Below are 26135 nucleotides of genomic sequence, written 5' to 3' on the forward strand. Positions count from 1 at the left end.
TCATACACAGGAACAAGGTGCACCAGGTTGTGATCAGATCTGCCCAGGGGAGGGAGAGGTGATGAACTGTATGCCTCTTCTGCATTGTAGTGATGGGTCGTTCGCGAACGAAATGGCTCTTAGAGCCGGCTCTTTGACGTGAACGACGCGAGCCGGCTCCTTATCGCGAGCCGTCACGTGGGTTTTTTTTTTTTTTTTCTTTCTCTCAGCCTCTCTCTCGCACTTTTTTTCCGCTTCACTCTGCACGCGAGCCTTGTGCTTTACGCTGGGCAGAGGGGGGAGGGGCGGTAGTTACACTCAGTAGCACAGGAACAGAGCCAGAGAGAGAGAAAGAGAGGCAGGGACAACAACATTAGAAAGGTATAGTAATCATCCACAACTATTTTCAGTTGCAGATGATAAAGGATTGAGAAAGTTTATTCATGCAGGTCCATATGACAGAGAATATGCATGTTCTTTTAGTTTTCATATTATAATTTATATTTAATTGTGTTGTGGTTTGCAGTGTTTTGTGTTCTTTTCACTTTAAATTTGTGAAAGGAAAAAGCTGAAAATTTAAATAGTTAAAACTTGAAATGTGAATAGTTGATTTTTGTATTATATGATTTATTTATTACATTTTATGTGGAGTGAATAAATAAAAGTATATTTACGGTGGCCCCTAGAGACAAAGCACATACAAACTTCAAATCACGTACGAACTCTGAAGCATGTACAAACTCCAAAACACGTAAAAACACGTACAAACTCCAAAACACGTAAAAACACGTACAAACTCCGAAGCACATAAAAACTCAGAAGCATATAAAAACTCAAAACACGTACAAAAGACAACAGAAGTGCTCCAGGATGCTGGGCGCAGTGTTGAGCCTTTGTTATCTTGTGGCTACACAAGCCAGCAAGTACCAACGACCGGATTTGGTGTGTGGTAATAACAGGTAAACGAACTTTTTTTTAAATTATTTGAATATATATATGAGTGTCTGTGTATAAATACACAAACAATACACACATGCTTTCAATTGTGTAATTTAAGTGATCTAGTAGCTCTGCTTTGGAAGTTCAGTTCATGCTAGAAATGTGTTTTGGAGTTTGTACGTGTTTTGTCTCTAGGGGCCACCGCATATATTTATATATAAACATGTATAAATAAAACCACTTGTTTTTATGTTAGTAATTCCTTTTGTGCATAATTTTATATTATTGTTAATAATAAATTAATTAAAGCAACAAAACAACCTGAAGAGCCGGTTCGGAGCCGAAAGAGCCGGCTCTTTTTAGTGAGCCGAACCGAAAGAGCCTAACCCTGTCATGCTTAACTTTTGAGAATATAAGTAAATCTTTCTTTAAAAGAACTCTGTCCTGCTTAACATAAAATAATAGAAAACAATAGAAAGAAAAACATTCTTGTAACAGTGCACATTTAGTGCATTTAGTACAATCGGCTTCAGTTGAAATATTATTTCAGCTTTTCTAATGCTAATCAGCTGCTCCTGTTTGTAAACCCGCTTGTTCCCATGATTACGCATCTTAACTCATCATCATTATTCATCTATGTATTAGTCATCTATTTGTTGTAATCATCTATCCTTGCAGTTGTTTATTACACAAAATAAATTATATTATCACACTTCTGGCCACATAGCGCTGATATTCATTGCACATGCCCATATTAACTTTTTCCAGCCAGCTGTTTTCCTTTTCCCATTCTTCCCTTTGTCTGAGGGGAACAAACATTGCTGCTCTAATGCTGGGCTTACACCGTGCGGTTTTAGGCCCATTTTGAGCCGATTTTTGAGTGATCGGACCGATTTTGGCCTTCATCGTGCATCGTGTAGTATACGTGGGGTAACGAGAAGTGATTAACACCTCACGACCAGCTCCCGATCATCAATCGCTCGTGAGGTTCTCACCACAGCCGCTCACACTGCTCGCGCGCAAACACGTAAACGTTGGTGTAAAAGATGGAGCAGCACGGCAGTGCAGCGTGTGATCTGGACACAAGCGATGGAGGCACAACTTGTAGAACTTTGGAAAGCTCATCCGAGCCTTTTCGATGTGGCATCACAAAATTATCACGACCACAACAACCGTGAAAATAGTTGGATTTACATTGCTGCTCAATCACAGCTGCCTGATGAGTGTTTTTCATTAGCAATTTAGCAAAGTTGATGGTGGTGGTGTGTCTGTGTGAGTGAAAGACAGAGAGAGCGAGCGACAGATTTTCTGTTATAACCTTCATATTATGGAGGCACAGTGTGAGCACTCAGGTCGCATCAGAGCATCGGGCGGTATAGTGTGAGAGTACATCGTGACATACGAACTTCTAACCCCTGCGAGTCAATCGTGCAGTTTGAGCAGGAGCTGAATAACGTGACTGAAAAAATCGCACAGTGTTTGCCCAGCTTTAGGTGTACTGTCGTCCGAGACTTGCACCGCCGTGTCGGCGTTTGTTTCCCTGTTGGCCATGCTTCTTGTTGTGGTCATCTGTTGTCTTCCGGTATTTTCTCCGTAAGCGACCTTTCCTCGACCAATGAGATGAGCGGTAATCTGAATTGTCATACTCGAATTGTCATAAGTGTGCTGTCAGCTCATTGGTCACAAAGCAGGAGAGGGGCTGGGAATTATGTTTTCAAACAAAGCGTTAATTCCATTAAAAGTTATTGACTACTTTTGATTCTCACTATATTACGGGACAAAGTGCGTCCCTTATTAGCTCAATACGGGACGTGTACTTTTGTTTCGAAATACGGGACGATTCCGTATTTTAAGGGACGGTTGGCAACCCTACTGGAAAGGTAAATGTCATATTATCCCAGGCAGTGTAACGTTAGCATTGTTAGCGTTGTCCTTTGTTTACATTAGCTTTGCTCAAACGCCTCTGGTTGTCAGTAGCCATTTTGTGTTTTTGGTGTACTTAACCAAGATTTTTAACATTTGTAATTGTATTTATAGGTTCAACATTCCCAAAGGCTAAATGACCCACAGTTGAAGCCATGGGTAGTTGTGGTACATCTTATCTCCTGTTGTGACTCTTGGTGGCGCTGTCACTTGGTGTTCGCTCGCTCTGTGGTAGAGTATCACTTCCTGTTCCTGCTCAAACACAGTGGTGTTTCTGAGTAGCTTATTTGCTTAGCGATTTAATTAACAACTTTTAAATACATTCTTCTTTCATAGTATAATCTTCACGTGCTTCCTCCGAAGCACACTTTCTGTGTACTCACTACCTAATTTATAGCCAAAGTATTCACTCACTGTCTCTGTACTGTCTCGCTAGCCTAGCCTAGCTCGTAGCCGACTCATTAGCACCATGGCTACTTCACCTGTCCCTCCTGCACTTTCTTGCTCATTGTGTCAGATGTTTAGTTACTCCTCGGCCTCCTTTAGCAGTAATGATATCTGTAACAAATGTAGCATATTTGCAGCGCTGGAGGCCAGGATTACTGAATTGGAGACTCGGCTTCGCACCCTTCATTCACCCGCAGCTAGCCAGGCCCCTGTAGCTGGTGCAGCCGAAAATAGCGTAGGCCCCGCTAGCTGTTCCCCGGCAGGTCCCAAGCAGCTGGGGAATCAGGGCGGCTGGGTCACGGTGAGGAGGAAGCATAGTCCTAAACAGAAGCCCCAGGTACACCACCAACCCGTTCATGTGTCTAACCGTTTTTCCCCACTCGGCGACACACCCGCCGGGGGTCAAACTCTGGTAATTGGCGATTCTGTTCTCAGACATGTGAAGCTAGAGACACCGGCAACCATAGTCAATTGTCTTCCAGGGGCCAGAGCAGGCGACATTGAAGGAAATTTAAAACTGCTGGCTAAGGGTAAACGTAAATTCAGTAAAATCATAATTCACGTCGGCAGTAATGACACCCGGTTACGCCAATCGGAGGTCACTAAAATCAATATTGAATCGGTGTGCAACTTTGCCAAAACAATGTCGGACTCTGTAGTTTTCTCTGGTCCCCTCCCCAATCAGACCAGGAGTGACATGTTTAGCCGCATGTTCTCCTTAAATTGCTGGCTGTCTGAGTGGTGTCCCAGAAACGATGTGGGCTTCATAGATAATTGGCAAACCTTCTGGAGGAAACCTGGTCTTGTTAGGAGAGACGGCATCCATCCCACTTTGGATGGAGCAGCTCTCATTTCTAGAAATATGGACAAATTTATTAAACCCCCCAAAATATGACTATCCAGAGTTGGGACCAGGAAGCAGAGTTGCAGTCTTACACGCTTCTCTGCAGCTTCTCTCCTCCTGCTACCCCCCCAAAAACCCATCTCCATAGAGACTGTGTCAGCTTCCAAAAAGACAAAAAACAAACTAAAAACCAGCAACAAACAACTTAAACATAAACAATCACAAAGAAAGAACAATACAGTATCCACATCTGAACCAAAGAGTAAAACAGTGAAATGTGGATTATTAAATATTAGGTCTCTCTCCTCCAAGTCTCTGTTAGTACATGACTTAATAATTGATCAACAAATTGATTTACTCTGCCTTACAGAAACCTGGTTGCAGCAGGATGATTATGTTAGTTTAAATGAATCAACACCCCCGAGCCATTCTAACTACCAGAAATCTCGAAGCACAGGCCGAGGGGGCGGTGTGGCAGCAATTTTTCACACCAGCCTATTAATTAATGAAAGACCAAGACAGACTTTTAATTCATTTGAAAGCCTGATGCTTAACATTGTCCACCCCAGCTGTGAAACTCAGAAACCAGTCTTACTTGTTATCATCTATCGTCCACCTGGGCCTTACACAGAGTTTCTGTCTGATTTCTCAGACTTTATATCTAATTTAGTTCTGAGCTCAGATAAAATAATTATTGTGGGTGATTTTAACATCCATGTAGATGCTAAAAATGACAGCCTCAACATGGCATTTAATCTGTTATTAGACTCAATTGGTTTCTCTCAAAATGTAAAAGAACCCACCCACCACTTTAATCACACTCTAGATCTTGTTTTAACATATGGCATCGAACCTGAACATTTAACAGTGTTTCCTGAAAACCCTCTCCTGTCTGATCATTTCCTGATAACATTTACTTTTACAATAATTGATTACACAGCGGTGAAGAGTAGACTTTATCAAAGTAGATGTCTTTCTGAAAGCACTGTAACTAAGTTTAAGAATATAATCCACCCACTGTTATCATCTCCAATGCCCTGTACCAACACAGAGCAAAGCAGCTATCTGAACGCTACCCCAACAGAGGTCGATTATCTTGTTAATAATTTCACCTCCTCACTACGTACGACTCTGGATACTGTAGCTCCTGTGAAAACTAAGGCCTCAAATCAGAAGTACCTGACTCCGTGGTATAATTCTGAAACACGTACCCTAAAGCAGATGACTCGTAATCTGGAGAGGAAATGGCGTGTCACAAATCTAGAGGATCATCATTTAGCCTGGAGAAATAGTTTGCTGCTTTATAAGAAAGCCCTCCGCAAAGCCAGAACATCTTACTATTCATCACTGATTGAAGAAAATAAGAACAACCCCAGGTTTCTCTTCAGCACTGTAGCCAGGCTGACAAAAAGTCAGAGCTCTTTTGAGCCAACCATCCCTTTAACGTTAACTAGTAATGACTTCATGAACTTCTTCACAAATAAAATTTTTATCATTAGAGAAAAAATTACCAATAATCATCCCACAGATGTAATATTATCTACAGCTACTCTTAGTACCATTGATATTAAGTTAGACTCTTTTTCTCCAATTGATCTTTCTGAGTTAACTTCAATAATTACTTCCTCCAAACCCTCAACGTGTCTTTTAGACCCCATTCCTACAAAACTGCTCAAAGAAGTCCTGCCATTAATTAATTCTTCGATCTTAAATATGATCAACCTATCTCTAATAATCGGCTATGTACCACAGGCCTTCAAGCTGGCTGTAGTTAAACCTTTACTCAAAAAGCCATCTCTAGACCCAGCAGTCTTAGCTAATTATAGGCCAATCTCCAACCTTCCTTTCATATCAAAAATCCTTGAAAGAGTAGTTGTCAAACAGCTAACAGATCATCTGCAGAGGAATGGTTTATTTGAAGAGTTTCAGTCAGGTTTCAGAGCTCAGCACAGCACAGAAACAGCTTTAGTGAAGGTTACAAATGATCTTCTTATGGCCTCTGACAGTGGACTCATCTCTGTGCTTGTCCTGCTAGACCTCAGTGCAGCGTTCGATACTGTTGATCATAATATCCTATTAGAGCGATTAGAACATGCTGTAGGTATTACAAGTACTGCACTGCAGTGGTTTGTATCATATCTATCTAATAGACTCCAATTCGTGCATGTAAATGGAGAGTCCTCTTCACACACTGAGGTTAATTATGGAGTTCCACAGGGTTCAGTGCTAGGACCAATTCTGTTTACATTATACATGCTTCCCTTAGGCAGTATCATTAGAAGACATAGCATACATTTTCACTGCTATGCAGATGACACCCAGCTCTATCTGTCCATGAAGCCAGATAACACACACCAATTAGTTAAACTGCAGGAATGTCTTAAAGACATAAAGACCTGGATGGCCGCTAACTTTCTGCTTCTTAATTCAGATAAAACTGAGGTTATTGTACTCGGCCCTGAAAATCTTAGAAATATGGTATCTAATCAGACTCTTACTCTGGATGGCATTACCTTGGCCTCCAGTAACGCGGTGAGGAACCTTGGAGTCATTTTTGACCAGGACATGTCCTTCAATGCACATATTAAACAAATATGTAAGACTGCTTTCTTCCATTTGCGCAACATCTCTAAAATTAGAAATATCCTGTCTCAGAGTGACGCTGAAAAACTAGTTCATGCATTTATTACTTCCAGGCTGGACTACTGTAATTCATTATTATCAGGATGTCCAAAAAACTCACTGAAAAGCCTTCAGCTAATCCAAAATGCTGCAGCAAGAGTCCTGACAGGGACTAGAAAGAGAGAGCATATTTCTCCTGTTTTGGCTTCCCTTCATTGGCTTCCTGTTAAATCCAGAATTGAATTCAAAATCCTGCTCCTCACATACAAGGTCTTAAATAATCAGGCCCCATCTTATCTTAATGACCTTGTAGTACCATATCACCCTATTAGAGCGCTCCGCTCTCGCTCTGCAGGCCTACTTGTTGTTCCTAGAGTATTTAAAAGTAGAATGGGAGGGAGAGCCTTCAGTTTTCAGGCCCCTCTTCTGTGGAACCAGCTTCCAGTTTGGATTCGGGAGACAGACACTATCTCTACTTTTAAGATTAGGCTTAAAACTTTCCTTTTTTCTAAAGCATATAGTTAGGGCTGGACCAGGTGACCCTGAATCCTCCCTTTGTTATGCTGCAATAGATGTAGGCTGCCGGGGGATTCCCATGATGCATTGAGTTTTTCCTTTCCAGTCACCTTTCTCACTCACTATGTATTAATAGACCTCTCTGCATTGAATCATATCTGTTATTAACCTCTGTCTCTCTTCCACAGCATGTCTTTATCCTGTCTTCCTTCTCTCACCCCAACCGGTCGCAGCAGATGGCCGCCCCTCCCTGAGCCTGGTTCTGCCGGAGGTTTCTTCCTGTTAAAAGGGAGTTTTTCCTTCCCACTGTCGCCAAAGTGCTTGCTCATAGGGGGTCATATGATTGTTGGGTTTTTCTCTGTATCTATGAAGCGCCTTGAGGCGACTTTTGTTGTGATTTGGCGCTATATAAATAAAATTGAATTGAATTGAATTGAATTGAAATAGTGAGAAAAGACGGGGTTGTCTTGGGAGCACACTGTAACTGCACAGCTGGCCTTGGTGAGAGCTGCTCACATGTGTCAGCTGTGTTGTTCAGCACATGGCAGCATACCAGTGGAAAAAAAAGAAGAGATAGCTGTTACATCTAAGAAGTGCAAGTGGGTCATCCTAAGTGAGGAGTCTTTAAAGAAAGTGGAGTATCAGCAATGCAATTACATAATTTTTAACAACTCTAAACAAAATAAAAAAGAGAAATCTGCAAAAGATCATCCTGGCCTCTGAGCTTTCCCACCTCTCCTACCTCTGACTGCTGCTGAGCAAGACCAACTGTATCACAACCTCTCCCAATGTCGCACACAAGAGGGGAAGATCATCAAACCCTAAATTAAAATTCTAAATTAATGCTATTTTTGTTATTTATATAATTCAGCGTTTTATATTGCACCTTACCACTGAAGCAAGTGGCTAGTTTGTAGATTTTTGTTCACTGACACAGGCAATAAAACTTTTTTCTGATTTTGGTTCTGATCTGTATCTGTTAATCAAGAATATGAAACGTGGTTAGTAGAAATCATTTAGATGGATGTGAAGAACAAAAAATAGTGAGCCCAGGTGACGTCTGCTATTCTCTTATTCTGATATCTGTAAGTAAGAAAGCTTTCCCTTCAAAAGTCAAGTCACAATAAGGAAACAAAGTGAGAGCTATAATGTGTATTTGTTGGTTGAGCACATCAATCACATCATTTTCATTTACATCACTGGAAGGGCACCACAGATTCACCAAAGCAGCTAATAAAGCATAATGAAATACAATTTTGCCTCTTTCTTGTGAGATTCTATAATAGAATGAAACAGTAATGCCAGTTATAAATAAAGACAATAAATTGAATGAATTATGAAACACTTATTTCTATTACAGCTGAAAATATTGTGTAATACTACAACCTGAAATGACAAATAGATTGCGTTGGCCTGTACAGGAGATAAAGAAAAAAAATTTAACAACAGCTGTGAAATGGAATAGTCCAAATCAACAAAGTAAACTGGACCTGGGCTTGTTGCAGGGAGCTGAAGTTAATAAACATCTTGTGAGTGTATGCACTCACACTTAGGACCATATAATAATAATAAATATGTCCGTGATGAAAGTTGTTCAGCACGCTAACGTCCTTAGTCCACTCTGTATCCTAGTATAGGTCTAACCGTTTCACTCCTTTGATTTTTTTCCTCGTACTTTTTTTTTTTTCTTTTTGTCTAGTCTGTCTTTGTACAGACCTGCCGTGTTCTCCGTCATTTTGTACAAAACTGTTTTTGGGGCAAATAAAATGCAAGTAGGGATTAAAACTGCAGAATTAATGATTACCGGTGCTGGAAATGCTAGCGCTTGATGCAGTGTTTTGATTTTGCTGCCACTCATGCCCACAATGCAATGCGCGAAAGTCATGTGGTCTGTCAATCTCTGTTTGCTCTATCCATTGTAGCTTTGCTTTCTGTCTTCTGTTGAACACATCCAGTCTTATTTTTCTTCTCCTCTTCTCTGGAGATAGAACGTAGTTGAAAAAAGCTGGAATAAAGTCCGGACTCAATGGATTATCGCTCTTTCTGCCTAAAAAATAAACATAAACATTTCAGTATTTCTACTTTAGAGCTTGCTAACTTAGAAAGCACGACAGAAAGGCCACGATGCATGCAACTATGTGGTTTTGCACTCATCAGAAACCACAATGATAGTCTAGTAAAAAATGAAAATTCTTATGTTAGAAAGCTTGTATTTGGTAACTTACCCGATATGAAATGATTGCTGCACAAGCGGAGTCCCATCTTTCAGTCTTGTTTTGCTTACTCCTGGCTCTTTTAATAGCGCTAATCAATTTAGCTCGCCTTTCCGCATCTTTGGGAATGCGCTAAAACGACGGACCTTTCTTTTTTCTTCATCTATTTGTACAACATGGAGCGCAACAGTTATTGACCATGGTTAGCCTCCTTCACCGTGGCAGTCAGCCGATTGCTTCCGAAATGGGGGAGGACCTGTGTGACGTCATCCCCCGGAGCTCTGGGAGACACTTAAAAGAAGTGGAGGATCTATCGGTTTTGTGAGGGGTAAGTGTGTTAGCCCTAACTATTAGCCTAAAAGCCATCATCAGTATTATACGAATCATGATAAAACACGCCTACCATGTTTTGGGTTCCTGAAACTGGTCCATCGGGTTTTTGTCTCCCCAGAAACACTTCCGTTGTGTTTTTTCCTATTTGTTGTTCTTTTTTGCTATATCCGTTGTATTTTTTCCTATTTCCATTGTCGTTTTCCTTATTTCCGTTGTGTTTTGTGTCGTTTGCAGCGTTTTTCTTATTGCTGGTGTTTTCTGAAGTTGCAGTCGATTTGGCCTCTCAGGGCCACCGTATAAAACAGTAAATGAGAGCAGGAACACAGATTCTGCACAAAGACGTAAACACAAAACGCGGACCCAACGCATCCGAATCAGTGAGATGTCGCCTTTCTCACCTGACGGCACGGACACGGAAACGCCGTCAGGGCTGAAAGCCTACAGCTTTTGAAGCGTCGGCAGGTGCTTTGTGTTTTCGTCTTTTTTGCGCTAGATTCTGAAGCTGCAGGTTTTCTCTCTCTCCAAACAATATTGACTGAACCAGCAGCCAAAGACCATCCAAATTACGCTGCACGTTTCGCTTTACATAAACATTGTCACGTATTTCCTCTTACTTTTGCTGTTTTGCTTCCACCACGATAAAATCACACTTCATGTAGAGCTCTCTCTAAATCGATAATCAAAACCCACCCCTACTTCTTACCCATCAGTCTACGGTGTCGGCCGCTGTTTTTTTTTTTTGTTTTTTTTGTTTTTTTACTTACTTCCAACAAGAAAGCCTCATTTCTGCTGTTCAATACTGAACAAATTTAAACTTTTTATGCAAAATGCTTACGTGTGTCTCTAATCAAACCTCTGTAACTTTGCTCTGCTTCACTTTGTTATTGTAGCGGGTCAGGGCTGTTTGGGGTTTTGTTTTGACAGCTATGTTCTGTTGTTCCAGGCGGCAGCGTTATGTTGCCATGGTTACAGGTGATGCTTTCTCTCTGCAACTGTGTGTTTCTGGATGGAGAGAGCGCCTTTTTTGGTTGTTACGCTAGAGCTGCGCCGAGCAGTTGTGTTAGCGTTGTGTGTTCATCTGTTAAATGATAATAAACGGCTGTGCTCGATGGCTAACACTGCAGGAAGCAAGACTAGACGTTACCTCTGTCTCCTCCTTGTCTGAGCTCGCCACAATATTTTTAAGGTCATCTACTATAAAAACCCAGACCAGGAAAACCTCCTTCATGTTTTTCTGTGTTTTACCCTCAGTTACTTCGACACAAAGGAATCTGCTGTGATGCTTACACCTTTGATAAAGCCTCGCAAGTGTCAGCTTTCTTTTAATAGATACAAAAATATAGATATGTACTGATAAGTGATCAGAATTATAATATTTCTGACTGTCTGAGTCAAAAATTTCCCCGATTCAAATCGAATCGATCGAATCATGGATCGAATCGATTCGGGACCTTGTGAATCTGAATTGAAAAGATTCTAGAAATCAGTGACGATATCCAGCCCTAGTTATTACCCATATAGTATGAAAGATAATGTCACAGCTAGCCAATGTAAAATACTTATTTATTAGACACTTTTTAAAAATAATTACATAACAATTATAAAGTAAAAAATAAAAAACAAAAAAAAATAAAACATGACATACAGTAGATAACAAATGATGTACAGACCACTGAGTTTCAATGCAAAGTGCATTAACAGAACAATCTGTAGTGGAGAAAGCAGGAAACAGCATGTTTCAGAATTCATAACAGCAGTATTTATTTTTTGAAGAGGGGCCATATAGGATTTTTAGGATATATTTAAAGGGTAGCTGTTGATGAATATAATATTTCATGTTAAAACTTTAAAAATGTACCATATGGTTGGAACACAGGTTTTTGCCAATATTTTACACAGGTATAAAACAGCTTTCAGTATCATTCTCCATGCAGGTGTATGACTTTAAGGTGTCCTCTGAAAATGACAAATAAAATACTTTCCCAATTCTGCAGGGGCCCTAATATGACTGGAATGCAATATGCACTTTATAAATAATGACTGTGTAATGACTGCACAAAGGTCAGTCAGTTACTGAAGGTTCAGCTCTAATGATCAAAATGGCTGCAGTCATGTTATAAATTAAAACATGACGCAATATATATAAATTTTAAAAACATATTCTTTAATAAATACCTTTCTTAGAATGAAAAAAAGTGCTTAAAAGGTTTGCAAATTGCAATGATTAAAATGACTACGTGAAATGGATTTATATGTCTAGCATGGTAACATCCCACAATCACCTTTATGTCAGTCCTGACAGCAAAATTAACATGAACAAATGTGACTTCGTCAAAATCAAAATAATCAGAGTCATATTTTTATGGTGATATCATGCACAGACACAAAAATTATAAAATAAAATGATGTTGGTTCAATTCACACAGCTTTAAAAAAAAAAATTCAGTCCTTGACGCCCTATCAAATCAACACAACACACAGAGCAGAAAAGCTCACACATTATAACCACAAATTTCAGGAGCAGTTGTTTAAAATCAACAAAATAATGGATCTGAAACATTATTTGAAGGAAACTGGTGCTCACAATGATCTATGCCACATCAGCTAAACCAGTAGGGAGCAACTACCTGGTGTCACTCTTGATAAAGTACATCAGTAAAAGAAGGAAGGATGCGTGTGATGGCACCTATATAAATCTACACAGATGCATACATTAGTTTATTTGGAGTACATGCCCTAAATTAAAGGCTTATTCGCTCTCTTTTTTTTTTAACTCTTGTCTAACTTTTGACTGGAATGGTCATAACCACAGCTAAGACTAGTTTTCACAACAAAACAATGTAGGAAAAAAAAAGATATATTGGTGAATAGTTGACAAAACTTATTTAATGTGCTCAGTATGATCATCGCTAAATAAATAAACAACAACATAACACAAAAACAGTTAAGCTACCACAGTGCATTTTGTCTTTCTTTGACCTCAACATTTACATTCTTGATTGTGCCGCTGTGGTTTTCTCAGCCACGAGAAAGACAAAAGCAGCGCGTACTTATCTGAGGTCTTTCAATGAGGTTTTCTCAGCATTAGTAATCATTTTGAGTCCTTACATTTTTGTCTGTTTTAATTACAAACGTGTTCATGTTCTACCACATTCTGCTAAGAAAAGATAAAGTTGAGCACTGCAAAGGGCAGTCACTGGAACAAATAGAGGCAGATTAAGTGGGAATGGAGTGACATTACCATACTAAAGAGATGCACTGTAACTGGTAATACAAATTGTGTGCATAATCTCAGAGTTGCTAACCTCTTATAATGTTTAGGTTAATCTATAACTGTCATGCAGGTTACAAGAATTTACTGAGCCAGTATTTTCAGTCACAATATAGACATGGGTGCCATCACTTTGGGCATCACTCAATGCCACTGTATATGCACTTGCCTTAATCATTCCCTTACAACCTTTGAAAAACCAAAATGTACCAAATAAAAAGGGGGAAATTACATTACACATTAGATCTTGACGAATTAAGTATTCAAGTAAAACAATCTTTACTGACATACATTGTGTAGTTTTTTCAGAACAAAACAACCTAACAACAATCAGTAAAAACCAAACTCATTAACCCTCTGGGGGCTGGATTCAAAAATCACAGCAAAGATCATAGTTACAATCATTCAAGTGTTCCCTTAATTGTCTTAGCACTATCCGGTTGTTCAGTCTGACGTCACTAGCCGTGTCTGGACCTAAACTCCGCTGCAGGTCCATATATCAAACGATCACTGTGGCATTACTGAGAGTTGAAAAACTGTCTAAAGTCTTTAATCTTTAATAAAATGATCGGCGTTCTGCTCTACCAGGTGTAACAATTGAGTTTAACATCCAGGCATCCATGAAAACGGAATTTATGACATTTAACGGAGTTAGAAGTTAGCAGGGAGTTAGCTCGCTAGCTTCTATCTAAATACAATATAGCATGTCCTGACTGCGGGGTTTTGGAAACAAATTAAAACGTACAGCTCTGCTATCACTTCCAGCATAAATGAAGACAGAAAACTAAACAGCAGTGACGTTTGTAGGGTTACTGAAGTTGGGCTAGCTGGTATATAATGATGTGCTACGTGACAGCTAGCGACACAGCTATGTTAGCATAATATAAACAAGCTATCTTTTTTCCCACTCGATAAAAGTTAACGTGAGTGTTGTCGGTGGTCAGGAACAAATGTAATCGCATGGCAGGATGCTGTAAAAGGACCAAACTTCAGCCAGGAGAACAACTGAGATAATCCATCCACAATACGAGGTTAGTCATTCATATACTGCTGCATGGGCTGGGCTGTAATTACATCCTAAGGTTTTAAAAACTGAGCTTAAATAAATGATTAGCGGTAATAAAAGCCGAGGGAGGTCAACAGTGATCACTGACTGTTTTAGGAGCTTTTTGAGATCAAATAGAAGAAAATATGTAACATTAAACATGTTAACAACACAAAAGCCATATTAAACGCAGACTACTTTAGACCCGGAAGTAGGATTCGTCGCGTCATCACTGAACAACCGGATATAGTATATATAAATTAGTAGTCATTTTGGTACTTAACAATATTTAATAAACTAATAAATACAACATTAAGAAATTAATGAAAAATAATTTACCACATTTCCTTCATTTTAGCAAAGTGTGAGAGAAGCTGTGCTTTTCTCTTTGCTGCTTTACTGTGAAATTGTTTTTAATTAATTAGAGCACAACTTTTCATTTTATTAAAATGCACTAAAAGCTTTGCAGCATGTGACGTTAACAAACAAAATGCCAAAAGACAAGCTGGCACAGACAGCACCGTCAACTGCACTTTTCTGTCATCAGCTGACTTTGCCAAATCAAAACTAATACACAGAGCACTGCAAACAAACCAACCAAGCAAACCTACTGGTGTAGGAATCATGAAATGCCTCCACTTACCCTTTACTGTTGGCTCCCTGCATGCTTTGTTAGTTCTTGCTATTAAAATGAAGCTATAGTGGGTGTTGGTGGCCAAAGATTGTATATTAAAAGGGCGATCGTGGCTCAAGAGTTGGGAGCTCGCCTTGTAATCGGAAGGTTGCTGGTTCGAGCCCCGGCTCGGACAGTCTCGGTCATTGTGTCCTTGGGCAAGACACTTCACCCGTTGCCTACTGGTGGTGGTCAGAGGGCCAGAGAAATCAGATTTTATGGAAGTAAAATAACCCTACTTTTCTACTGACTTATGACCACCGTAAACACTTTACTAATGAGTTTATGCTTTCAGTCATCTTATGTAATACTAAATTATGTTCACTTTGGAAACTGCAGTCGCATTCAGGGTAAAACTAGGGAAAAAGCAGGTTACTGTAAGAGCACTGTTGTGTATGTAATGACTAAGTGTCACAACCACCACTCGTTTGCCAGTTTAAAAAAAAGAAAAAAAAGAAAAGAAAGAAATAATACTTGAAGTACCCAACATCAGGCTTCAAAACAGGTGCCCAAAAACCACGATGTTCTATATAATTGTGTGAATGTGTGAATGACTGAATGTAGTGTAAAGCGCTTTGGGGTCCTTAAGGACTAGAAAAGCGCTATACAAATGCAGGCAGGCCATTTTACTATAGTCTATGTTACGTATTAAATATTCCTATAGTAAACAGAGTAACACAGAACTGAAGTGAACACAGTGACCCCATTTACCCACCAATCCAATCCAGCTATTAGTTAGTTGCGCTGATATATGACACAAAAATCAGATGTGATGTACTGCATGGGAAAAGCAGGATCATCACTTAAACTGCCTTTTACAGCAGGCTTCCTTTAAAATAACTCTTTTCTGTCTGTTTTTCAGTAAGTGGCTGTCTAACTGAATCATTTGTTATTTGTATGTATGGCTTTTAGTGTATTACTGTAAAGCAATTACTATAACCCTCAGTCCAAATTTTTTTCTGGGAATCAAGTCAACATTTTACAAACTTAATTTGTTCCCTCGTGCTTATTCAAGGCTGCTTCTTTTGGTCAGAATGGATCTAACTGGTGAAACCTGGAAGGAATATACACTAGATTTTTTTTTTTGAAAAAAGTGTGGCTAGCATTTTGTACACTCGGTGTACAGTTAACAACAGCTCCAAATATAGAAAAGAATGCTTCATCAGATGGGCTTATAAAGCAAGGTGGTGACATATTTCTTCTTATAGCGATGTGTTGCACTGAGTACCATCACTCCGTCCTGTGACAGAAAGACACAACACACAGGAAAAGTCAATTTAAAACCTCACGCAATGCATGCTTTCAACTAGGATGGAAACAGTAGCATCAGTCTTACCATGTACAGTTCCACCATGCTATAAGCCAGTATGGTTAAACTGTAATTGGTAGGGCTATGGCTTTTTTAAGACACACATGAAACCAGAATTGCAGCATCATGGTTGCAGGCCTCCTCCTACCAGTCAAGTAGCAGTTCACACCCAAGTCTGTTCAGACTCGCATATAAATGTAGATAAAGAAAAAAAAAATGAAAGAAGAAAATACTGGCAACCGCCAGCCTCCTGGTAGACACATCTATGGTATTGATTTCAAAATCCTACGTCACCTTGTTCTGAAGTTTCTCGTATTAACAGTGTTGGGTTTATCTTGGCACAAACCCCGCTGGAACGCGAGACCAACAACTGCACGACAAACAAGGCAAGAAGGTACTGTCCGTGTTTGTGGCTTGCAAGGGAAGCCAGCCAAAGTTGAGGAAAAGATTCCTTCACCTGAACTCAACCAACTTCAACTGATTCCTTCGCTAGAGCCCTTTTTATTGTCAGCAAGCAATCATTCATGAATATGCAATTACAAATACACGTGACATTCTTAAGCAGGCATATCTGAACAACTAGTGATGGGATTTCCGGCTCTTTTGGCTCCGAACTGGCTCTTCAGGTTGATTTGTTGCTTTAATTAATTTATTATTAACAATAATATAAAATTATGCACAAAAGGAATTACTAATTACCTGCATGAATAAACTTTCTGAATCCTTTATCATCTGCAACTGAAAATAGGATGATTACTATACCTTTCTAATGTGAGGTTGTTGTCCCTGGCTCTTTCTCTGTCTTTTACATTTTACATTGTACATTTGTTCCATATTTAGAAAGTAATTCTGTAAACACTTTCTTGCTTTTAAAAACAGAATTTCCTTTTTATTTTCAAATTCTTAACATGGATAATGATGGTAACATTTCTTGGTTTACTTCAACAAGCTTCTTGGAAAAAAAAATCATATAAATCAGCCCAATGTTGGAGGTACAATTGAAAATGTCACTGAAAAAACATTAACGTTAGAGAGGTGTAATGAACTAAAAACATGAGCATATAAAAACATTGTGCCAAAATAGAAAAGAATGTTACATAAAGTCAATAACTTGCTCAAATGGCTTTTTTCTTTCCAGTTGTTAGAAGTTTACCTTTGGTAATGATAACTTTTGAAGCAATTTCTTTCCTCTGTGAAACAAAGACGTGCATCACATTTTTCACAGAGGGTGGTAGTTGCATTCACCTTGCAATTTTTGCACCGACCTCGCTTTTCACATTTTACAGGCCAATTTGCAACCTCATCAGTCCGGACATCCTCTGGAACTCCAACACGAACTCTCTTGGGTGGTGGAGGTGGTGATGAGATGATCTGTGTGATTTCCAAAGGATCAGGCTTGTGGCAACTTCTGCCTGGAAGCTTCTTTGTTTCAGTGGCTTTTGGACACCAAGTAGCTTGCAGTCATGACGGTAAATCAACCATGCGTTGACAACACCGAGCATGATGGTTTGCCAGAACAGGTAGAGATACCACCTCCGTGACTTCATGTGGTACTTGTACCTTGCAATGCAGGCGTCAAGCAGGTCAATACCCCCCATGAATGTGTTGTACTCCTTCACAATGTGTGGCCTTTTGACCTCAACAAATGCCTTGCCCGATTTGCTCCAGCGACGGATTGTATCTTGAGGCTCAGTTGCACAATAGGATGAGATGAGGGTAACAGATTTGTTGTCATACCACTTCACAATAACCATGCTCTCCTCCTTATTCACCCTGGCATCAACAGATCCCCTGCCTCTCTGGGCAAGACTTTTTTTCATCTTCAAGCTGACAACTTGCTAAGCGATTTCCACGAAGTGTTCCTACAAAGTAGATCTGTCGCTGAAGAAGTGTGAGCACAAGTGGGGCTGAGGAGAAGACGTTATAAGCAAAAACTTTGTAGTTTTGCTCAGCTGGCAGAGTTTCACACAACTTCACCACAACATCTCCTCCAATCCCAAGTAAAGTCTTCTTCCCAGTACCACCTTGATAAACAACAAAATCATGGAGCATACCAGAGGATGAGCACCGGGCCCAGATTTTCAATCCCCAGGGGTGGGGCTTTCCCTTCACATACTGCCTTATTGGGCTGTGTGTCCCCTTGAAGGGTACCATTTGCTCATCAACAGAGTTGTACTCCTCTGGGACGATATCCAGGCATTGTTTGCGAAACATTTCAAGCCATGGACGGATCTTCCAGCACTTGTCTTCTGCATCTCTGTGTAATAAATCTGTATTGTCAGTGAAATGTAGAGATCCCAACAGGGTTTGAAATCGGTTGCGGGACATGTTATCTGCTACCATAGGACACCTGGTGTCATTTTCCCAGTATGCTCGATTTCCAGGCATTTGGCATAGACCCATCCTCAGATAGAGACCAATGAGTATTTCTAGTTCTTTAACAGTGGTATTTACATTTCTCAGATGGTTGGAGTTTTGTACACTGTATAAATTTGTTTGTTCCATTAACAACAGCAGCATATCATCTGTGATGAAGTTTTTGAAGTACTCTAGTGGAGTGTGGATCTCATCTGGAGGTTTGGCACAGGGTCCCTTGAATGTGGTCTCAGGGGTTTCGAACATTTCTTTCTCCAGGAGAATTTTTGTCCTTTGATAGCTGCCTTGGGCTGCCCAGTGTCCATATGGCTTGAATGTGGCTCTGTCTCTAAATCACTTGAATCACAACTGTCTGAATCACTGGATTCACTTGATTCATCACTCTCCACGTCTTTGTGGGGGATGTAATTAGGGTCTTCAGAATCTTCATCTGAGCTACTTTCACATCCCTCATACTCATTGTCCTCTGCAGTGATAAACTCCAGCGCATCTTGAACACTATATTTTTTCTTTTTATCCATTCTACAAAAGAGTGAAAATGATAAAAAATGGGGGGTAACTGAAAAACGCCTCGACAAAGCTAAAGTAAAGTTCCATCACAAATTTAGGTAATTTAAAAAATTAGTTATGCTTGAATTTAGTTAAATATGACTGAGAATTAACAACAAAGAATAAATTTACTTAAAATAACTGAATGAGCTAAACTGACTAAGCAAATGATCAGTTTTTGTCTTTTTGTGACAAATATGTCACATCAGTTTTTTTAAGAAAATTTGGAGTTTAATGCCCGATGTGACATATTTGTCACAGCGATGTTTAACAAACTGATTCTAGATCAAATTGGTTCAGAAATATTACCAAACTAGGTTACAAGGGACCTATGACATCTTATCTGAAGTTTAGAATTGCTGAATGAGTAAAAGCTTACCTTTGCAAAAAGAAAAGAAAGTTTTTAAAATTAGCACAGCGGTCTCATTAGCTAACCAGGTGGACCAAGACTTTGAAAATGGTGTCTTGAACACCCAGAGTGCCTCACTTGTCACATGACTGAATTAGTTTGTGCAGTAGACGTCACTTAGGGACTTTATTAGTTAAAAGTCAAAGTTAAACCATTATAAATAGTTTTTCTTTAAGTGTAAAGGGGCAGTGACACCAGTGTCACTGTGGGTCCTTAAGGGTTAAAATCAATCCTTTGATTTTTCTGAAAATCAACAGAGCCCCTTATAATCCCGTGTGCCTTATGTATGAATTCTGGTTGTGTTTACTGACCTTGAAACGATTTTATGTGGTACACGGCGCTCAAAAATCTGTCAAATGTTTCAGTACGACTTTGCTAAGCTACGAACCCGCACCGCTTGATGGATTGTCGGAGCATTACGGCTATCGTAGGCAGGAGCCTCACGGAGTGATACGTACTGCGCTTCAACATAATATTACCGTATTATGTGTATAACCTCTTTTTAAGTTTTGTGGATATCATACATAGTTATGCTGAGGATATGTCGGCCAATTTCCACTGGAAATACCTTTTGGTTAAACTCTTAGCAGGGAATTTACACTGTTACATTTTTATATAACTTTAATGCACATAAAAAACAGCTGCTTGTTTAAGTGAAAATACATTGATGGGGTTCTTTGCACTAATAAAGTTGTGGAGTTGTAAAGTATTTTGTCTAGTGTCAATTATATCGTCAGTTATATCGTTATCGCAAATTTTCAAATGTATATCGTGATAAATATTTTCGGTCATATCACCCTGCTCTACTAATAAGGATATGATTTTTATCAGCACACAGATGATTATATATTTCTAAGCATAAATGATTATATGTTTCTAAGCAGAAATGACAATATAGAAAATATCACCCTTACAAACAGGACTTTCAGAAAACATGACCTCTGACCTTTAAGTTGAGGTCATGTTTTCTGAAAGTCCTGTTCAGAAAACTTTTAGTAAATACACTTTTGGCATCAATTTGAAGGTGATGCGTCACCTTCTTCTCAAGTTATCACATTCACAAACTTGAAAGGGTGCCCATGGTGGGAGTCCTTCATCAAATCACCTCTTCAATAAGCTCTGACATAAAGTGACATTATTTTGAAGCATTAGATTAATAATATACATTATAAATAAAATATATCAATTAAATTGTATTACTATTGAAATGTGTCAGATATATATAGTAAATATATATATTTTTTTTATATATTTAAAAGAAATGTATAAAAATAAAAGCTTGCTTTTTTTCCTTTTTTCTTTCCACAGGCCAGTAACACTGAGTCACTGACCTGGGATTGTTAGGCTGCAGACTGAATTATCCTAAACATTAACTATTAACATTAATTACTAACATCTACACTATCAGAGTGTCTGTTTGTGCAGCAGGAAACGTGGCCTCAAACCTCAGTTCTGAGAATGGTGATATGCTCACCTTTCTTCATTGCAGCCACCACATGCTCCTTTAAAGGTTACGGACACACACGATAACTCATTCACTAGCACATTTAAACACACAGACACACATGGAGGTGCACAAAACACACACATAAACACACTACCTCATCCAGGAGAAGCAATACTGTCAGAACTTTTTTTTTTTGCCTCCTAACGTAACAAAGACTTCCAAGAAGACCAAGTAAAGGCTATTTTATATTATGCCTGATTTTTGTTTGACATTGCTGTACTATTTATTGTTGCATTTGATTTCAACATCTCATGAATACAATGAAAGGGTTTATTTGTTAGTTAAGTTTTAAGCTATTAAAAGCACTGCAATTTCTAGAATTGAACTGTCTGAACAGTTTGTTTTAAAGAACCTATTAAAGGACAGAAGTATTTTTAAAATCAGATTACTCAACCAAACATAAGACATAATGAAATAATGTGATGCATATTCAAGATTGTAACTTTGCAGCATTACTAATATATCAACAGTCATTAAGAAGATGAGAAATTACAATTAGTAAAGTTTCAACAGAGCCACTTAGATTGTCCCCAAAATGCAAGTTTTTCTCACAGGTCACACTAGTGAACATAAAGTCATTAAAAAATGTGTTTAAGCTAAATACAGCAACATTTTATCTGCTTCATGTACAACTACTTAACTACATTACAAGAGAAACCAAATGGAAAAAAGTGAATATCTGACCACCCACTACCTGAAATGGAAAATACACATAGTTGTTTTCCACTCCTTTTTTTTGTTGACATGCAGACATTTGCTGTGGCTATCTTGAAATGCAAGTAAAGTTTGTTTTTCCTGTCAGAGAGTTGAAAGAAGGAGAATTATCTGTCCTTCATCTGTTCTTCTGTCCCATTTATCAGCCTTTTTGGCAATGCATAGATTCAATCTGCTGTGCCAACAACGTGCAAGCTTGCTAAAAGCAAAAGCATCAGCAGCGCACACTTTCTGTTAAAATGCTTACAAAGCCGATCAAGTTTTCTCACACGCTACCGAAAAACATCAAACACAAAAATCTTAAAAGTCACCCTGAAACCTTACCTTAATGGAAAGTGCATAGAGGTGGTTGAGCATGACATGGTTGGGTTCTGGGAGCAGTGCAGGGTCACACTGAAACAATGACAAACAAAACAACAACATTTAAAATAAATGATCTGTATTATTTATTCTTGTGGATGCATTTTTTTTTTTTTCACAATTTTGTTGTACGTGTACAATGACAATAAAGGGCTATTCTATTTTTATGAAATGCAGGCAGGGGAAAGTGGGAATAAGCCAAATTCATCTCAGATTACAGCTACTTACAGAAATCCCAGTGTCTTTGTTAAGGATGACCTGTAGAAGGTGAGGTGGAAGAATGGGTGGAGATTTTAACTTCTCTTCCTGTTTAGGGACATAAGCATCCTGATGATATGGCCCAGGAGGAGAGCTAGAAAGGTCTGAGGGGGGGGAAGGGGGGGAAACAGTATGACAAGAACATTAAATTATTTTCAAACCTATAGATTTTAACAGCAATGTTGAAATCCATTAAAAAAGGCAGGAACAAAAAAAGTTGGTCTTTAAAATGAATGAAGATTCTTTTTGAACACTTTTATACCCCTGCTTTCCAGACATGTAGTCTGGATCAGTAAATGTTTAAAAAAAAGCACAGATAAACAGTGGCTGTCAGCACTCACCTGACATGTCAGAGCATTTCTGCGAATCCACCATTAGCGCATCAAAAACCTCAAAGTCAGTCTTCTTTACCTGAATGATATTGTTGACTGTGCCTAGCTGACTGGTTACAACAGGCTGTTAGGAAACAGGAGACAATAAAACTCACAAATAAAGCTCAAAAGTATAGACCAAAAAGACATACTTTATATAATAGCAGGCCAGTGTTTGCTTTAACAAGCATCATGATGTGAAGCAAACCACTTAAGCCTCTTAAACTAATGTCCACTCATGACTACTCTACCTCTAGTCATGGCCCTCCACTGCACCATTTGTCCTGATTACCATATGTGTGTGCTAATATTTTATACACTTGTTACTATATTTCTGAAGAGAGAAAAAAAGATGTTTATTGTTAAAGCATGACATCAGATAAGGTGACTCAGATACATGCCTGCAGTCAGTCATGAAGCCAGCTCATCATAACCTACACTAGTGGCCTTAATACACTCACAAGTTATTACTCATAATGTAATGATAATATTAATGCATTAGTGAATATATGCTTTTGTCTACCCAGACTTTACAGGAATGGCAGAGCTGCAGTGCCTTTAAAAACTGAAACTGCTGCAGATTTTGTGTTGAGGTCTAGGTAAGTAAAGTAAAATATGCTTGTTTGACAACAGGTCATAAATGACTGTGAGAGTAACGGCTTACCTCAGCTGGGTCGTGGGTCCACTGACCATCCACGTAAAATTTGTACTGATGCTCCCCCTCAGGTAGATCGACAATTGCCACAAAGGTGTTCTGACTTTGATAGATCACAAACAAAAGAAAAGAAAACATTTGGCACACAGGTAAGTTAAACCAGCGATTAACAAAGAAGAAGAACTCACATTCTTGGCTTGTTCTAGTAAACCTTTCTCATATGCAAATAGGAATAAAAGAAATCTGTTAAAACTCGAGTTTAAATCTCAAAAGATAAACAGCCAGAAATTCAACCTGAAAAACATGTTCAGATTTATAACATGCTCTCACCTTCTAATAAGGGGAATTTTGTTGGTCCAGTTGTTGAAGGATCCAGAGAGGTAGACCTCCTTTCCATCTCCTTTCCAGCGAAAGACTGTCGGCCGTTCCAGAGTTGGTGCTTTGTCATCTGATTCTAAGTCTTGCTGCCAAGCAAGGAACTCCTCTTTCTCTAAGGGTGCCTTAAATGCACATCATACACAAGAATATTATTTATCAACAAGGATTAGAGTTTGAAGAGATCTACAGGGCCAAGAAGGCTATAAATTCTACCTGATATGCACCTCTAAGAGAGCAGCCCAATTTACCTTTATGTCCTCTCCATGAAAAATATCAGCATCCTCTGGGCTATCCATGAGGATTTTTGGCCTCTCGCCCTCTTTGATACCTCGGCTGTCCCTCCGCTGCGCCTTCTCACCGTGGCCCATTGCAGCCCTCTCACTGCTTGTATTCCCCATGGCTTTGTCTTCTTGCAGGCTGTTACAAGGTCACTGCAAGTAGAGTTGATTCAGCTGTGTAAAGAAAGCCGTAAAGTCAGAAGAGACTACATAACACCTTACAGATTTATTTATAACTGCTAAAGGCTTACTGGTTAAAATGTTGCTTTTTAGGCCTGCAACTCTCAAAAGAGACATTTTAGGTACCAATGCTATTTATAGTGACTTCTGCAGTAGAACAAGCTGAATCATGTGGGCAGACTACAACTTTTCCATTTCTAAGTGTATCATACTGAACAACTATGAGTTCCTTTATTGACTCCAAAACAATCCCTGGGACGTTAATACCAGATATCTTGTATATGTTTCAGTGTCAACTGTCTTGTTATGTTAGTTTAAATGTGATCCAAATAAAACACGTCTTTCAGCATGATACCTATTTCCTCTAAAGGATGGGTGTATTTGTTTGAGTATACCATTCTCTCTGGAATACATTTACATTACTGCAGGTCATTTATAGGCCTATAAATATAACGCTGTTCCTTACACTTTTAGCTTACACTCAGTTATCTGCAATATAAAAATACAATTACAGAACAAAAACAATTTTCTAGCCAACACTCTGACCACACTTTGTTGTTCTTTTACTTATAGAACAATATCACGGAATCTGCACTGCCTGCTCTGTCAGTACACACAAGTAAAGGTAAGACAACCTTTTTAAAAGAACAGCAGAAACCATAGTTACAGTAATGGATTACTTATTATTGACCTCATAATGTTATACAATGAAATAAAACTCTACCTGAAACACTCCCACAAGTGACACTGGAGGTTTTAAAGTCAAATGATGTTTTACTGTTATGATATCTGCCAGTTTATTTTACTTTAGAAAAAGTATGAAACTGTATTTGGAAATACCACTGAATGGGAGTGTTACTGGAATATTCTAGTACCCTGCAACATGAAAACATTCCCATTTCAGTTTCCTTAGAATAACTTGGCTATTTTTGGTTATATGATGATATTTATGGAAGACGATGTCAAACAGGTGTGTACATGTATGCGCAGCGTGTTTAGATCTTATCAGCACTGTGTTTACATACTAGCATCAAAGGTTGTGACATGCCTGCGGTTATGTTAGCTCATCTTAACGTCTAAGCTCCATTCCAACTTCCTGTGGCCTCATACTCTAAATTATACCAAATAAACACGAGGCTGTTGTAAGACACATGAAATAGAAGCTATGAAATACAGCGTTACTAAAGCTAACATTGGGTAACCTACTAGCATATGTAGCCCAAACATGCTATCTGCTTCGACTTAAAAGGTGACACCAACTAATAAATACAAACACCGACAAGAAACGTAGGGTTGTTTTGTTTACCTGAGAAACGGTTGCCGTCGTAGATATCGATGTCGACCTGTCAACTACCTTCCATCCCGCACGAAAACAAAAACATTTGATCCTTCTAGCAGAATCCGGCCCCTGTTGCGCATGCGCACTTTATCCAAATGCAAAATATTAATGCACCCTGACCTCGTGAAAAGCAAAATATTATCCGTCACTACTACCGTCGTTTGTTGTCTCATAAACTACTCTTATCCATAATAAATCTTTTGGTTTAATGTTCGACTATTATAACCTTTTACAATTTAATTCTCTATAATGACAGACGTAATGTCACGTACTCAACACTAGATGGAAGAGTGGGTCAAGTAGCCTGCAATGTGGGTCAGTACAATGGATATAGAGTTGTGTTTAATGAGCCAATAGAAGCATGAGACTTTTTTTCTTTAATACAGTTTAATGAAAATGTGCAACATTTGCTATATTTAAAATGCATATAGCAATCCTTCAAATCCATAGAAAAACACTTCTTTCAGCTTTGATGATCCGCAGACTACCTGCCTCCAACTTGACCTATCCCTGGCATCCTTTGATATGACAACCCTCTGCATAGTCACCTTCACTACATCCATGAATCTTCTCTGTGGTCTTCCTCTTTTCCTCTGGCTTGGCAGCTACATATTTAACATCATTTGCCTATTATATTCTCATATCCC

General features: G+C 38.9%; 1 protein-coding gene across 3 annotated transcripts in view; it reads right to left on the bottom strand.

Moving 5' to 3' along the window:
- Positions 1-25571, bottom strand: part of prkab1a (protein kinase, AMP-activated, beta 1 non-catalytic subunit, a) — a 62240-nt gene extending 36669 nt beyond the window's left edge. The window contains exons 1-8 of one of the 3 annotated variants that reach the window (XM_085463297.1): positions 25456-25571; positions 23940-24122; positions 23644-23813; positions 23323-23416; positions 22629-22743; positions 22258-22391; positions 21994-22062; positions 11363-16045 (exon numbers count right to left, since the gene is read on the bottom strand). In XM_085463297.1, coding sequence (XP_085319423.1) covers positions 15968-16045; positions 21994-22062; positions 22258-22391; positions 22629-22743; positions 23323-23416; positions 23644-23813; positions 23940-24089 — 810 coding nt within the window. In that variant the 5' untranslated portion in view covers positions 24090-24122; positions 25456-25571 and the 3' untranslated portion in view covers positions 11363-15967. Of the gene's footprint in view, positions 1-11362; positions 16046-21993; positions 22063-22257; positions 22392-22628; positions 22744-23322; positions 23417-23643; positions 23814-23939; positions 24144-25455 lie in introns of those variants that run through there. The other 2 variants (XM_085463296.1, XM_085463298.1) reach the window with 2 other exon arrangements.
- Positions 25572-26135: the final 564 nt, after the last annotated feature.

This window comes from Copadichromis virginalis, linkage group LG7 (assembly GCF_057382275.1).
Source record: "Copadichromis virginalis isolate Kocher_CV1m ecotype Utaka linkage group LG7, C_Virginalis_male_GT1.1, whole genome shotgun sequence".
NCBI lineage: Eukaryota > Metazoa > Chordata > Actinopteri > Cichliformes > Cichlidae > Copadichromis > Copadichromis virginalis.